Raw genomic sequence first — 15,791 nt, forward strand, 5'->3', positions numbered from 1 at the left:
GTCTTGAGGTGCCAATAGGTTCACTAAACTCTCAAAATGCATTTTCATGTCCCTAAACTTGTCTCAATGTGTCATACATGTCTCTGAACTCTCAAAGTGCATATTTAGCTCCCCAAACTTATCCTCAGGTATCATCCGACTCCCTAAACTCCTAAAATATATTTTTAAACCTCAAAACTTATCACCTATTGTTGATGGCGATTCTTCCTTCTTGCTCACTGCCTTATAAACCACCTTATGCCAGCTATCATGCATGTGTTGCTTGACGCTTGATTGGGAAGAACAGCAGCCTACGTCTACGTCAGAACCAAAGGAGTACATAGCATTGGGAACAGCGCAGCAACAAGAAATGGACAAGATCAAGCACGAAAACAAATCATTCCTCATCCTCCAGGTCCTGTTGTTTAGGCGAAAACAAATCATTCCTCATCCTCTAGTCCTGTTGTTTAGGCTCATGAAATCTAGATCTTAAAATGCATTTCAAGTCAATAGGGACGTGAATGACACCCTAGGATAAATCGGTCGACTTGAACTTGCGTCTTGAGAGTTGATAGACTCGAATGATACCTTAAGATAAGTTCATGAACCTGAAAATGCACCTGCATATTTTACTCTAAGAAAAATATACTGCTATCTTCAAAAAAGGTGCAATGCGCAGCATCAGATACCCATAATGATTTGTAAGCATACACACATTCAGTTGAAGTGGATGATGTTTCTTTCGCAAAGTTCTTAGAAACCCAGCCATTGTCGCTACAATTTGTTACGGTAGCATAGAAGGGCATTGCCCAAATTCCAATCATGTATTTTGGTTATATACCTGGCATGCCATCTCAGACCATTTAATCCGACCACCCCAATTCCAACCCCAAAGGTCCACCCCAATTCCAACCCCAAAGGTTAATAGGTGGCATAATTAGTGGCCGAATTACACGTAAACACACAATCGATTCAACTGCCGTTCCCAAATTGGATTGCCTAACATTGCTACCTATACAATTACATTGGCATTCCATTCTAAAAGAATGACAAGAATTATCAGAATTCCTAGAATGAACTCAGCAATTTTTCAGAATTTGACAGTAGGAACAGGCAAATATATCATCCAAGCCTGTGGCATCTCCCAACCAATACTCTCTACCTGCCAGAAATATAATGACATTAGTGGGGCAAATACAGAGGAAACAACAGTTTTCTTAAAAATTCTCAGAGCACAAACACTTAACAGGCAGAAACAAAAGACACTAATGAGCATAGTTTATATAAATGTTAACTCGATTTCATTTTTCCCAGTTGTCCTGGTCAACACCTTGATTTCTTGTTTATCAAGAAAAAAAATGGGATACGGACTTTGTTGGTGTCATAGAATCAAAGCGGGGTGGATGAAGTGGTGCCAAGCATAAGGAATTTTATATGACAAGAGGGTACCATGGAAGTTAAAAGGCAAGGTTCATAGGATGGCGATTAGACTTGCAATGTTGTATGGTGCAGAATGTTGACCTACAAAAAGACGATATGTCCAGCAGATAAGTGTTGCGAAAATGCGTACGTTGCGTTGGATTTGTGGTCGTACGAGAAGGGATCGAGTCCGGAATGAGGATACACGTGATAGGTTAGGGATAGCACCAATTGAAGAAAAACGTATCCAACACCAGCTGAGATGGTTTGGACATGTCCAACGAAAGCCTCCGGAAGCACCGGTGCGTAGTGGAACTCTAAGGCGTGACAGTAATCTGAAGAGAGGCAGAGGAAGATCAAAATTGACATGGGAAGAGGCATTAAAAAGAGATTTGAAGGGATGAAATATATCCAAAGATTTAGCCCTAAATAGGAGTGCTTGAAAAACGGCTACTCATGTGCCCGAACCCCGATTTGTTGCTCTTGTTGAGTTTCAACTCTAGCCTACCCTAATTTGCTTGGGACTGAAAGGCTATGTTGTTGTTGTTGTACGGACTTTGTTGGTACTCAGCAGCAGCAATTTCATATTGGCAGACACATGAAGGCAGATCTTAAGTACACTGACCTTTAGTTATCTCTTTTTTGAAACAATTCACTTCTCTTGACCCTTATTTTAGCTGCCTGCTCCTCTGCCTCAACATCATTAACAACTCCACGGCATTTGGGGAATCCACAATAACAGGGAAGTCGTTGATCACTTGAAAAAAACCTGAAGAAAGCATCAACATGATTTTGTAAAAGAGCTATAAAGTGTAAAGGGTTAAATGGCTTGATGATCCATTCCTGACCTATAGTCATATGTCAACTCTTCCCATGGATCTATGTCCCGCTTTGCAAAAATGATGATGTGTTCATCCCCATTAACAGTTATGGCACGCGAATAACAATTAGGCTGCGACGGTAAACAGAGATTGTTATGAAAAACCCATGCAAAAAGTTTTAGAAACAACATACTGATTGCTTTGTTATTCTCCTAACTGTAAGTTCTAAGCATAGTAAAAGTGGCAAAGAATACTCAGCGGGTGACAGCTGCTAAGCTCATCAAAGATTATTCCCATTGCATTTACGAAAAATGCAGATATTTCAAGTTTCTAAGGCCCATGCATAACTCAAGTGTCAATATGACATTATGTTTTACATATCTGAGAAGGGTAAAACATGAAAATAATATTGACAATTCTGGTCATTAGTCTGATGAAAATTTCTTATTTTAGCTATCCATATGTGCAGATAAGTAAACAAATGTGCAGTCATCAGCATATAAGAGATGAGGTGATCTGAACTTATAACAAACAATGGAAAAGCCCTTGCAGAACAAACACATAATCCCTTACCTCACATGAGTGATTGATCAAATGAGCTATACTTCCTGCCCGTGTAGCATCCACAACATGCTCATCATCTATCCTGAACATATATGTCCCAGCACCCTACATACATGAGTGTTATGACTTCTGTGATGTACAGAAATAGTTGTCATGTGTTGACTTCCATTGTTATGACATGATGGCAACATGTCATGTGAGGTGCGGGTGGAGTAAAAACCCGCCATCGAAAGACCCGCGACACTTGGCCACGCCTGCCCTTGACTAGACCCGTGGGTGAAATATCACCGACACCCGCCAGGCGGGTCACCCGTGCGTGCGTTAACAAGACAACAAACACTACGGACATGAATCAAGCTGCAACGTTTTAGCACCCAAATTGTCATCCAAGCAACCAATACAATCGGACATAAGCCATAGAAATCACAACTCAGTACATTAACAGAAGCAACCGCGATAGGAGTTATCAGTGGGGACAACTCACAATGACTGCAAGTACATTAACATTTATTAGAAGCAATGAGATTGAGAGGCTAGGAGCAACTCACTAGGCCTGCAAAGGGTTCAGGTCGATTCTCTTGCGAAATCGTTCCGCTCCTTAAATCAGTTCGCGGATCGAGCAGGCCGACCCCAAAACGAGGAGGAGCAACAGGGTCGCGATCCTGTTGACCCCTGGAGACCCTAGGATCGACCCTGCTGCAACGCCGCTCGTCACTGCCACCTCGCTCCAAGGGCGATTCCTGCTCATCGCCGTCCATCGCTCACGAGATTGAACTCGCCACCCTCCACAGCTTCCTCCCGGGCAGCTGAGTTCGAGCCTCACGGCATTGCTATTCCCCTCCAGATTCTAGTTTGCTCACCAGATCGGGCTTGCCACCAACCAGATTAGCCTAGCCATCGTTTGGAGCTTGCCTCCCCAGCTCCCCGCCAGTCTCATCGACATCTGTAGCCGCGTTTGTGCTTGCAGGAGTGTTCTGGCCGCCTAAGGGCATCCTCGCTTGCCTCTAATCCTAAGAGCCAAGCTCTGTCTTTGCAGCCCCATGAGTTTTTCTTGATATTCCTTTTTCTTATGTAATTTCTTGAACCGTAGCTTAATAATGAATCAAGCGCCAGGTTTGGTTTAGTTGAGTTAGTTGACTTGGTTGTAATCTGGTCAATTGTGCTTGTGGGGTAAAATGCAGGTTTTTGTGAAACTCTGTTCCTGCATTTGTAAAGGCAGTGATGATGCAGTGAAAACAAAACTTCCTGGATTTCTCTCTCAACGACTCAACGGATGTAGTGCTTGATAGTGCTTATCAGATGTTCCTCGAATAAATATGTTGCTGAATGTTTAGGCATGTAAAGTTGACTCGTCATAACTTTTACCATCTCTTCCTATGAAGTCAAGTGTTGAAGTAGCTGTTGTTTGTTCATAGTAGCAGCATGTCCAATTTCAGCTGCGTTGCTGGCAGCTGAATAATTCTGTAACCCTGATGCCCCACTAGTGCATTACAATTTTGTTGAGTGCATTTGAATGTCACCTTTGTAATACAACTTTCTAGTGAACTTAATCATGGAATGAACTAGAGATATATCAGTATAGTTTCATATAATACAGTTTTCTGAAATTTACAGATAATAATAATTTCGTGGTAAAAGAATTTGACATATCAATTTCTTAAGCAACACGTAGTATATGATGGTTATTACTTTTCTGAAACCATGACATGCATCAATTTATTGTTATTATCAGATATTATGGTTTCCATAGAGTACAGGCTCTTTTCCTTTTTACCTTGGTGGTAGGCTGGTAGCATGCTAGATATGCACCAATTCCTGATAATTTTAGACAATTAGCTGATTGCTGTCCTGGTAAACCAAGCATAAAAGTCCTGACAGGGATTGTGAACCTTGAAGAAAAGAAGTCTTTTATGGCTCATGAGACAACAGAGAAAATATCCTTACATTTACTAGAAAATATTATTAGCATTTATTTGAGCAAACCTCATAGGAGATGTTCTTATTGGTCAATCCCTTTTTCTTCTTTTCAGCAAACAAAATTTTGTTTTGTAAACTCTGTCTTTGTTGCAGCTTTCATCAATCGGCACAGTGGAGCAAGAAGCCAAAGAGCAATTGATACTAATTACTAAAGCAACATGCTCAAAATTGGAATCTGAAGGCTATTTTGGCGTTATAGAGTCAAAGATCTTTTCTGCAAAATTATTATTACGTTGGATTGGTTAACATTGGAATGTGATTTAGAAGTATTTGCTGATTCTTTTTTTTTTGTTATTTTTCTGTGATTTATCTGCTACAACGCTGATGCATGCATGAGCAGCAATCGTGTAACTTCAGTTGCGTGCTCCTGGCTCCTGCTCGCTCATCGTAGGCTGTAGGCACGTGCGACCGGCACAATTTCGTAGAGCAGCACAGCGCTGCAGCCTGCAGGGGAGGTTCGGCCCGCGGCGCCCCGCGGGTTATTCTGACAAGACAACATCAAGGGGTGGGTCGATCCTTGACCCTGCTTTTGTGCGAACGGGGCAGCAGGTCGCGTTCAGGGGCGCTCCGATCCGCTCCCTTTGCAGGCCTACAACTCACCATAAGCATAGGGATGCTTACATAGTTGGGTTTTTTGTTGGGCTAGGCTGGCCGGATGCATCTGTTGACCTAAATTTGCAGGAATCCCTTTATGACAGGTCCGAGTGAAAAGGTCGATCCACACCAGACCTCATACAAATCGGCCCCAACCCGCTGCGATCTGGCACCAGCACCCACACCCTAGCGGGTGTGGCACCCGCAGGTACCCGCACCCATGGGTCCAACTGCCATCCCTTACACAGCTGAAGTCTCAGAGCCAGGAGTTATTACTATACTCCATCCATTCTTAAATACATGATGCTAAGGACAAGTAATCAGTTCAAAAATGAACTAGCTAGCCTGTCCTAAACATGATATATTTGACAACGGAGGTATATTTGGCAGCTGTATGAGTTGAAGAGCTATTAAGTTCTACAAAGGTTAAACCATCATTGCCTACTACTCCCTCCGTCCAAAATTGTAGGTCGTTTTGGCTTTTCTAGGTTCATAGGTGCTTGTATGCTTCTAAATATAGTATATGTCTAGATGCATACAAACCACCTATGAACCTAGAAAAGCCTACAATTTGAAACAGAGGCAGTACTTATTAAATTGTCTTTAGGTTTGACAAGTGAAAAATAACTGCAAGCAAAAATCAGTTCAGCTGACCAATCCACTCTTTTATGGCAAACTAATTATTATTGAGAACCCATGACCAGAAGAGTGTGATAAAGCAAGCTTATTTAAATCTCCAATCTAGTTATCCACATCTATATATAAAAAATTATCTGAAATGATAAAAAATGAACTAAATGCTACAAAGAAACTTACCACTAGTGAGTTGTATATTCGCCGCTCTCTGATGTCTGATATTGGTGGTCTAACAATCTCCCCTATGTATTCAATCATCTGTAAAAGTAAAGTCCAAATTAAGGAAAATTAGTAGACATACATGCAAATGAGACTAAAATTGTCTGCGCCCCGCATTTTGGGACAATGAGCCATTACAGGAATCATGGCATTGACACGCGTTCTAGGTGACTTAGCGGTGTTATTTCCTTATCTATATGACTATGTATTTTCTTCTTTGCGAAACCGTGTACCAGTTTTTCCATTCAAAACAACCTACTTCTTACCATAAGCATTTGGAACCTTTATTTAAAGGGGAAGCTGAAGAGCATACCATATCTCCTGCCTTGTGTGCAACCTTGGCAAAGACACCAAAGCCATGAATTCTTGATTTTCCTGTCAAAACACAATACAATCAACATATGAACAACAATTTGACACAAGCACAAGTGAATATCATAACATCGCCAAATTATTTCATTTCAAGTCCAGCATTTCAACAAAAGTACAAAACTTAGGTGCTGTTTGTTTTTGCTCCGCAATCTGATTACATGGTAACACATCCCATTAAATCATGTTTGGTTTGAATAAGACGTGATCAGATCACGCCATACCCAATACAGGGCTAGGCAAGAAACCGATTACACTCGAAATCAGGCATAAAGCGTTACTGTCCATCTATTCGACTTCATCACCTCCAGACTCCAGTTTAGAATTAGTTGTTAAAATATTTCTACACAGGGGTAATCCCCCTCACAATTGCTAGCAGTTAAATCCTAATTGACACCATCATCCCAATTTAATACCAAATTGTAAGATACAAAAGTGCGACAGATTTGTATCGGTATATTCTCCATTTCTTGCTAGACTCCACTGCTACTATATTACTAAAGAGAATGATACATCCAACATTGATATCAAAGTTAGCACAGCACCACAAATGATGAAGCACATATATTGATAAATGGTGTAGAACATGTATGTGAAATAGGACACGGAGCTTCGTCTCCTAAAAAAAAAGAACACAAGATGTTTAGGCAAAAGACGTGCTTCTCTGATTAAAAGAGGTAGCAGATGGAGGAAAAACATAAGTGGCTAAGATCACAAATAAATATTATCTTATATTTGGCTCAAAATGTATTTCTTGGAAAATGGTACGAAAACTTGATCATCTCCAGAAGATTATGCTATGGAAATACAAAAGGATAAAAAATAGATAGAACTCACCAAAAGTTAGTCTCTTCCTAAATGTAGCCTTCATGCTTGTATATTTTTCAACCATAGAAGACACATTGCCAAAAGCTTCATGCTGCACAGCATCCGACAAGCCAACCGGTTGAAGTGATTCACTGCAAGTATGATTGCCTACTCTATTTTGGCAGTAGCCACTGACAATATAGGGTCTGTTCTCCACATATAAACGTTTCAGAGATGCAGTAGCCATGACTTGTGGTTGCTTTTGGCCCCTTCTCCGGTGAAAATTATAAGGTTCTGGAAAGGAAACAGAGCATTCAGATACGAAATTGTTTAAGAGTACAAGATAGGTAATCAAACTAATAGGGTGATGTTTAGTAAAATAAAAAAAATTATTAAGTTCATAGCAAATACACATGCGCTTCAATCCAGATGATATTGCAAGAAGCCAAGGATATGAACCACCGAAACTAAGTAGCATAAAATATCATAATGCTAAACCCTTAAGTGGTTAAGGCATTCTTCTAATGCACAATCAAATTTAGTATACAGAAAACATTAAGAAACTGTTTGTCAAATTAACAGTGCTTGTTCTCTTACCAGTCCTTGCACAACCGGATGATGAAGCCATATCCGTCTGAACTAACTGAGAGGGCTCAGCAGGGTCACTTTCTAGATATGGACGTTCAGCAGATGGTTGTCTGTGCTTTTTGCAGTACGAGAGTAATCGAATACAAGGATCCTCATCTTCATCAAGTAACATGTGGTGGATTTTGTCATCATCTTCAAGCTAAAATTAACAAAACAGATGCACATAATGGGATTACGTGTTAGTGGAGGCACAAAAAATAGTCATCAGGAAGGAAATACCCCACAGAAAAAAGGATTAGTACTGTACCTCAACACAAAGATCAGCAGCACGTGCACAAAGAGGGTGATATGCGACACGACAGGTAGGATGAGAACACTATATTGATACAAGAAAGAGTTATAACATGTTTTGATCATCCTAACAATAGCTTCAACCAACAGTAACGTACCTGTATACAAACTCCATACGAAACTCCGCAAATGCTGCATACAAGTTTCCAACGGTCCTGGATCGGCAACTCACAATGATAAATGATGATATTTCAACAGAAATACTAAAAGATTGATAAAAGAAGTTCACACAAAAAACAAAGAGAGGGGCAGACCTTGTTGATTCTGCTCAATCCATCAATTGGTTCCATTCTCTTCACATCTTTTAAGCATGTTTCTGCAAAAGAATCGAGTTTGAGATAAATAAAAGCATATCACGCCACAACATCACGAAGACACAAGGACTAATGAAGTGATTATATACCAGGAATCCATATAGCACAAGCAAGATGAGCCCAACGGCCATCTGTTGTAGGTTTCATTGCACCACCTAAGAAAGTTTTATATGCCATAAGTATATAATCTATTTTGCAATAACTGGGATGCAAGTCTGTACCTGTGACTGGACATAGACAGCATTTTGGAGACATGCGAGGGGCACCAGGTCGACACAAGTTGCAAAGCCAAAGTCCTCCATCCAATTGTTTTAGTTCGCCATAACATCTAGCATGAACCTGGATCATGTTGTAAGGCATTTGTAAACACTTCCACATTTGCTAACTTATAAGAGTCAAGCAACAAAATCTTGCATACCATCATACGGCACTTGTCGCATTGCAAAAATAAGTTGTCTTCATACTCCTAGAAGCAAAACAAAACTCAGTAAGTTTTAGATTGATTACTTACCTATTGAATAACCTATATGAGAACAGGAATAGGATTGTTTACCTCATCCATATCGCAAACATTGCAAAAGTCCAGATCTTTCCAATTAACATGAACAGCTCTATAACCAAGGATAGTGTCCCCACTGTTGTCAAAATATTTCAGACATGACCTTGCATTGGGCAATTCCTGACATACACAATTGAACTTGGAAGTTAAGGATGAAATCCACTATCCATCAAAATTCTACTGTTATGAAGTAAAGAAAAGAAGAGAAGCTGTGATAAAGAATTCTACAAATGCATGGGTCTAAAGATTACCATATTTAATGAAAATAAACTTCTACAGAAAAGAAAAGGGCTTTAAAACATGCACAGTGACAGCATTCAGTAGCGGTTGGTAATAGCAAACTTTTTGCATAAATGTCTGTATAATGAGCACAGCACAGCAGTACTTACGACATTAGTTAAGTTAGTCATTTGGACAATCTTAAAGATAAACGGCCACCATAAATAAGCCATTGGAAAAATGTCAAAGCAATAAGATAATATCAAAGTAAAACATGTATAAAGGATTCAAATTTCATTAATCAACTCCACCTCAGGTCAACATAATGGAAGTAGATTTTTTTTTCTCTTTCCCTCTTTTTGTTTGGCCTATGCAGAGAACCAGAAGGTCCTTATTGGACTATTGGTGGATATTGTTGGGTTTCATCTCTTGCCTACCCCAACTTGCTTGGGACAAAAAGTTATTGTTTTTGTTGTTTTCTAGACTAATGTTGTTTTTTGTTGTTCTCTATGCAGATAACCCAGGCATGCAACAACTTTGCTTCCTTGCCAACACAACAGGTCAAATAAGAAAAAATGGATTTGTAAAAAAAATGGCTCGTGTCTCTTATGTTCTACATGACCATTATATTCTAAATAATATCAAGCATCACTAAGCTAAGAAGAACAAGTGGGTTGAGGCTTATTATTGCAAAAGACATCCTGAAACCAATTTGTAATAACAGTCTGATAGTAGAAAGTGTAGGCCCATCCACCAGTCAAGAACTCAAGTACTCTTAAGACAAGAGAATTTTAGTCTGCACAAATAAATTGAAGTAACATAGCTGGCACAAAAAATGAATTTGTAATATATTTGCTTCACAAAACAAATACATGGATCAAAGATGAATTAATTGTCTAGCCCAAGCCCCAATGCACTTCTTGATAAAATTAAAATTGATAAAAAGAAGAAAATATCAAACTGGTATTTCATATCAAACCTGAATAAGCTGCCTTATCTGCGGATTTGAAAAGCCAAACATGTAGGAACCAGATCTTTGGCATACATTTCTTTCCAACTCAGTGACAGCACTGCACTGTTTTTGCTTTATTCTGCAGTATATCTCTTTCCAACATGCATTAGGGGTAGATCCATCAATCTGAACATCATAAAAGGCTCGACATTAGGGAAATGTACAGATTTGGAACTGCTAAATTTGTCATGATGCTGGTATATCCACGGTATACAAAATGAATTTGTCAATAATCCTCGAAACACACTCTTTTCCATAAACTACACGGAAATAATTGATAGGAACCAGTATGTATTAGTGAATTGACTTGGGTGACAATGACATGTATTATAACTTGTAATAGCAGAAATAGGCTTTCCATCCAAAAATAGCAATACATTAAATCTAAGGCTTTCCACTAAAGTTTAATTTTGTGCTTAGAAGGAAGTTGGAACATTGTTAGACGTTGTCAAGCTGTGTTGCTACCATGCACCAAAATGATTCATGAATTTTTCATAATTCCATTGCATGTAATAACTAAAAATGGATGCATTGAGTGGAGTAATAAAACATAAAACCTATATCTTAGCTTATCTTTAGCACAAATTTGCTATTTACATTCCAACAAGAAAACTAGGCCATTTTGGCAAGAAATAAAGGCAAGTATACCATGAGAAAGCAACATTCAAGTGAAGTGCCTTAAGTGCACCCAATCAGTTAACATTGCCAGGTATCTCGTTAAGCGATCCAGAGCCTAAATTATCCTTAGAAGGACCTTAAGCATCCAATTTGACATACCACTGAAAACAAAGCATTGCAAAAAGGTTCTAACTCATCAAAATGTTTATGCCCATTCCTAGAAGAATATACGGATTAAATGGCCTGTCAAATAAAGAAGATGATGTCACCAGGATAACTGATAACAGGACAACAGTGACATGGTTAAGGAGCAGCTAGACAATAATGGCCAAACATGCATATAGATTATCAACCATCTTAAGCATCTCTTAAGACCCAAGAAGCTGTAGCTAGTGAAACAAGACAATTAGATTGCTACACAGATAACTCTCAAGTCTAGATGATGCCAGTACTTCAAATGTCTATGCAACACCACATCTCGCAACACACTAGCTTCTGAAAACTCTTAGAATCAGCATATTCTTTCTTTCAAAATTATTAGCAAGAACAACATCAATAAGACAAAACTGTCAATTTGCTTACCTGCACTCCATCTTCTGAGATCACCCTAAATAATGGGCGTGCTTTTGTATCTGAATTCCTTAGTACTTCCATTTTGTAAGATGTTACTGAATTTGGGTCTGCAACAAGATTTTCATATACCAGATAAAAATGCATGATCTAATGAACATAAAAAAATTTTGACATGAAATTATAAATGTTGCAAACAGGTTTACATAAGTTTGAAGGAGAATTACCTATTATTGACATGAACTTTCTGAAAGCAGTATATCCTTCAGGCCATATATGCTTTTTATTATGGAAATGGTCTGAATCAGATACTATCCTACCTGGAAAGGAACTCACAAAGTAGAAGTTGGTCACACAGCAGAGGAAGGAGAGAGCAAATGAATACATTGGGATAAAATAATGTTAGCATGAAAAGGCTATGCAAACAAATAATATCTCCAAATATGCTCTTAGCCTACCAAGTGTCTTTGTTACATACGGAAGTGATGATACCCATCTGACTATATTTTGGCATTAAAATCAACTGGGCTGCAGTTCTACATTTTCATACATTTCAACTTGTCGCATCAGGCATAGTAAAAGAAGAGTGGAAAGTGAATGGCCAGAGTAAAGTGACAATAACACCTTACAAAAAGAAGGCAAAAGGTAAAGGAGACCAGAAGACATTTCAATTCATTCTATCACCTTTTCATGAGTTATTTTTCATTTGATGTAAGCATATTCACATGCTTGGAAAACAGCTATTAATGTGCCTGAACCTTGATAAGTGGTTCCTGTTGGGTTTCAACTCTAGCCTACCCCAACTTGCTTGGGACTGAAAGGCTTTGATGTTGTTGATGATGATGCAGTAAGCATATGGCCCGGCGGTGCACAAAGGAACACAAATAGAAAAGATGCTGCATTATATGGTTGAACCCATACCTAAATTGCTCACACGAAGGTTTCCTAGTTCTATTTGAGTCATTTCAGCATAATCCTCTCCATTTTGCACTGCTCTATCTTCTGATAAATTACCACAAGAGTCTACCCTGTCCTCGCAGGAATTATCATCAGAACCATCGTGTTGAACGCATTTCCGTAGCTGCATCATAATTTCCGGAAGCTGCTGAGTGCGCAGAAATCTACAGAATAGAAAAGTCCAACGGTCATAACAAAGAGTATCATAGAAGATAAAAGGACAACCCGGTGGTCTATCTATGTGCTGTTCCTCTTAAAATTTGAAAGATGATTTACTTCTGTAGTAGGTTAGGGACACATACTCCTTGGCTTCTTCTAAGCTCCGGCTGAAACTTGCTTGCTTGCATTTGAGATGCAAAGAAGAAAGAAGCCCATTCAGAAACGGGACAGCTTGCTTCAACTTAACCCTGAGGACAAAACACAATTTGTAGTTCAAGGAAAAGAAGTCAATGGTGTAAGAATTGTTTCTACAGGACCAACCTTGCAAAATCATGAGTACCAAAGAATTGAACAAGTATTGATTGGTCCAATCGAACTGGCTTCAAAGCTCGGTTTGCAGGTACATCTGACTCATCCACCACAACTGCTGGCCACATTGCATGACCTGTTCAAGCACATCAGGCCCCATTAGAAGACTGAATGATTTTGTGTGACTGAGAAAGAAGACAGACCACTTACAAACAAACAAAGCTGGAAAGAACCACAAAAGAAACAAATTAAATCAATCAGATCCCGAATGTAAGCCATAAAAAGGAAGGCAAATGCATGCACCTGAGTTTATAGTTTAGGAAGAGAGGGTAACTAGGAGCTAAAGTGGCAATCAAAGAATAAAACACAAATGTCCAGTAGAAAGTTACCCAAGACAATAAAATTTCAGGCAACAATACAAAATTACCATAAACGTAAAGCTACGAAGGGCACGCAGGATCCAATAATTGGAAACATTTGCCACTAGCACATGTGAAAGGAGCTCAAAAGACAAAAATGTGTAGGGAAAATAATGCAAAATTTCACCAACACTAGATAAATGAAGCAATGAAGCACTACACACCATATTTTGGTAAACTTCTGATGGCATGATATGGAAGAAACTAAAAAAGACCACCATTCACTTCATGTTAATAAGATGACAACGTCAGTGTTCAGCTGTAGAGAACTCAAGTGTGCAGACTACCTGTAATTTTAGCCCACACAAGGTCACCTGAGTCAAGACCCTGGTAGTCATGAAAGCTAACAGCAAGTGCAAGCAACTCATCATGACCCTTCTTATCCTGATTGGAAATTCCAATATTTACATTCAGGGACCTCATTTCTTCAGAGGAGATGGAAAATTTTATCCTTTCATCTGCCAGGCTAAGGTCCTCTGCTTCACCGTCATCATACTTTACCTGCAGTTCATGTATATCAGTTATCAATCACTGGGTGTTGCACATTTTCTAATTCAGACAATGGATGGGAAATTGAGTGGCAAAGAATTAAAGTACAGAGGAAAAAATTGCAAAAGCAAGCCTTAACCAATTAACCCAGTAAACATATGAGGATTCATCACAACCAACAGAATAATTCAATTCAATAAATTAAAGAAAACAAAAAAGTTTACACCAGCAGGAACAGAACATACTGAATGCTTCTTTGTTGCTTCATTGTACACTGTGATGGAGCCCTTGTACCAATTATCATCTAGCGGCCAGAAAACCTGCATTCAATGAGAATTCAGGTCCTAACATCCCAGCAATTCCATGAGAAGATGACAAAATTGTCAAGAGCTCACACCTTGCACGCTAATCCAACAAATGCGTTAGGATCCGCACCCTGAATATCCAACCTGTGACAGAACTAGCATCAATACTAGCTGGATTTTTTCATTAAAAACAGATTTATTTGAGCCTATCCAACTCACTCGACCCATCTCCTCCCGACCGAACCCTTGGGTCTGCCCGGCCGCCGCCTCTCATGCCCGGAGAAGCAAACCGTCTTCTCAGCCCCTCCACCGCGTCTCATTCGCCCTTGCCGCCGCGAGGGCTCCCCTCCCTCCCCGTCCCCGTCCAATGCAAGCGGAGCGGACCCCAGGCTGAGCAGTTCGTGCTTGAGGGAGCCCTTCCGCCGCGAGGGCCCAGCGTCCTCATCCTGTACCAGCGGCGGGGGTGGGGCCGTCGCTGGCGAGAGCGGCGGCGGCGGCTCCTCGACCCGCGGCTTCTTGTGGCGGCGGCGGTAGTACACTTTCAGGGGGGGCTTGCCGTCGTCGACGCGAGGCTTCTTTGGGGCCGGGGGGCACGGGGCGGGGCCGGAGGAGGAGTAGACGTGACCGAGGGGGAGGTAGCGGATAGGGCGGTCGCCCTCCTCCTCCTCCTCCTCGCCGTGCACGAACCCGTTGCCCTCCACGGCGATCACCATGGCTAGGGTTTCCGCTATTTCTCTCTCTAGGGTTCGGCGAGCAATGGTAACGACGGCGATGGGGTTTGGGGAATTTGGGGAGGGAAGTTTTGGGGTCCTCGCGCAAAAAATTTGCCGTTTCCCGCCGGAGGAAGCTCCTCTCTCTGCTCTCCTGCTCCCCCTCCCCGGAGGTCCGGGGGGTGATAGGGATTTCTCGAATTCTTTTTCAGCGCAGCCCTTCCTACTCACCTCTCGCTTCCGGTCACCACTTCGAGCGTGCTAAAGAAGCCCACTTGCACGGCGTACCTATTTAAGAAAAAGTATATTTTTTATCCTTCAAATATTAAAAAAATAATATTTATCCATCATATTTTATTTGGTGCAAATCAACCCCTAAACTAAGTGTGTGTTTGGTTTGAGGGTTGGGATGGATCGAATCCAGTTGGGAAGGTATTTGGTTGAAAAACTAGTGGATTGGGTTCATCCGAGAGAGGGAATACTTCCCCAATATCCGGGTTCAGGCCAAAACGAAGGAATGGTTTCGACCCACTTGAATGGCGTTTTCCTCCGTCAATCCATTGTCTTTTTCGTGCGCGCGAGGCAGCTCTAGAGGAGGCGCTAGGCGGGGCAGGACAGGGTGGCGTTGCACGAGCCGGCGGGGATGTCGCCGTGCGATGAAGCCAACGGCGCTGCACGGTGGGGCTGGACGGTGGCGCTGGATGGCGAGGCTACGTGCGCGCGGGCGTGGCGGAGGATGGCGCGGGCGACGGCAGCCGGCGTGGCGTGGAGGACAGCACGACGGGTAGGGAGAGGCCAGCCGGCGGCGGCGTTATGCAATCCGGGAG

The 15,791-nt window shown here is 41.0% G+C and overlaps 1 protein-coding gene across 5 annotated transcripts; it reads right to left on the bottom strand.

Annotated features, from left to right (window-relative positions):
* Window positions 1-695: 695 nt before the first annotated feature.
* On the bottom strand, window positions 696-15,203 carry LOC117843781 (histone-lysine N-methyltransferase TRX1). Of its 5 annotated transcripts, XR_011897603.1 has the most exons (27): window positions 14,474-15,203; window positions 14,347-14,398; window positions 14,195-14,269; window positions 13,748-13,961; window positions 13,054-13,177; window positions 12,876-12,980; window positions 12,538-12,737; window positions 11,844-11,936; window positions 11,629-11,726; window positions 10,396-10,554; window positions 9,192-9,317; window positions 9,057-9,104; window positions 8,860-8,977; window positions 8,728-8,793; window positions 8,579-8,640; window positions 8,423-8,479; window positions 8,281-8,349; window positions 7,983-8,172; window positions 7,416-7,679; window positions 6,523-6,584; window positions 6,171-6,248; window positions 2,793-2,888; window positions 2,247-2,350; window positions 2,024-2,167; window positions 1,627-1,733; window positions 1,429-1,500; window positions 696-1,141 (listed from the first exon to the last, which is right to left on the bottom strand). XR_011897603.1 is itself a non-coding variant. In XM_034724494.2 (25 exons), exons 1-24 carry the CDS (start codon window positions 14,965-14,967, stop codon window positions 2,026-2,028), a joined length of 3,096 nt encoding a protein of 1,031 aa, XP_034580385.1. In that variant the 5' UTR covers window positions 14,968-15,202; the 3' UTR covers window positions 696-1,141; window positions 2,024-2,025. The 5 variants fall into 5 exon arrangements, 1 of the variants encoding a protein (XP_034580385.1); XR_011897601.1 differs by lacking the exon at window positions 1,429-1,500 and having other exon boundaries at window positions 1,550-1,733; XR_011897602.1 differs by having other exon boundaries at window positions 1,429-1,733.
* Window positions 15,204-15,791: the final 588 nt, after the last annotated feature.

Source organism: Setaria viridis, chromosome 2, assembly GCF_005286985.2.
Source record: "Setaria viridis chromosome 2, Setaria_viridis_v4.0, whole genome shotgun sequence".
Classification (NCBI taxonomy): Eukaryota; Viridiplantae; Streptophyta; class Magnoliopsida; order Poales; family Poaceae; genus Setaria; species Setaria viridis.

Excerpts from the sequence above, each read along its gene's own strand:
- LOC117843781 (XM_034724494.2), bottom strand. The coding sequence starts at position 14,967 with ATGGTGATCGCCGTGGAGGGCAACGGGTTCGTGCACGGCGAGGAGGAG. Across the intron at positions 11,937-12,537 it reads CCTTCGTGTGAGCAATTTAG|GTAGGATAGTATCTGATTCA; the intron begins GTATGGGTTCAA and ends GTTCCTTTCCAG. Across the intron at positions 8,794-8,859 it reads CTGTCTATGTCCAGTCACAG|GTGGTGCAATGAAACCTACA; the intron begins GTACAGACTTGC and ends AAACTTTCTTAG.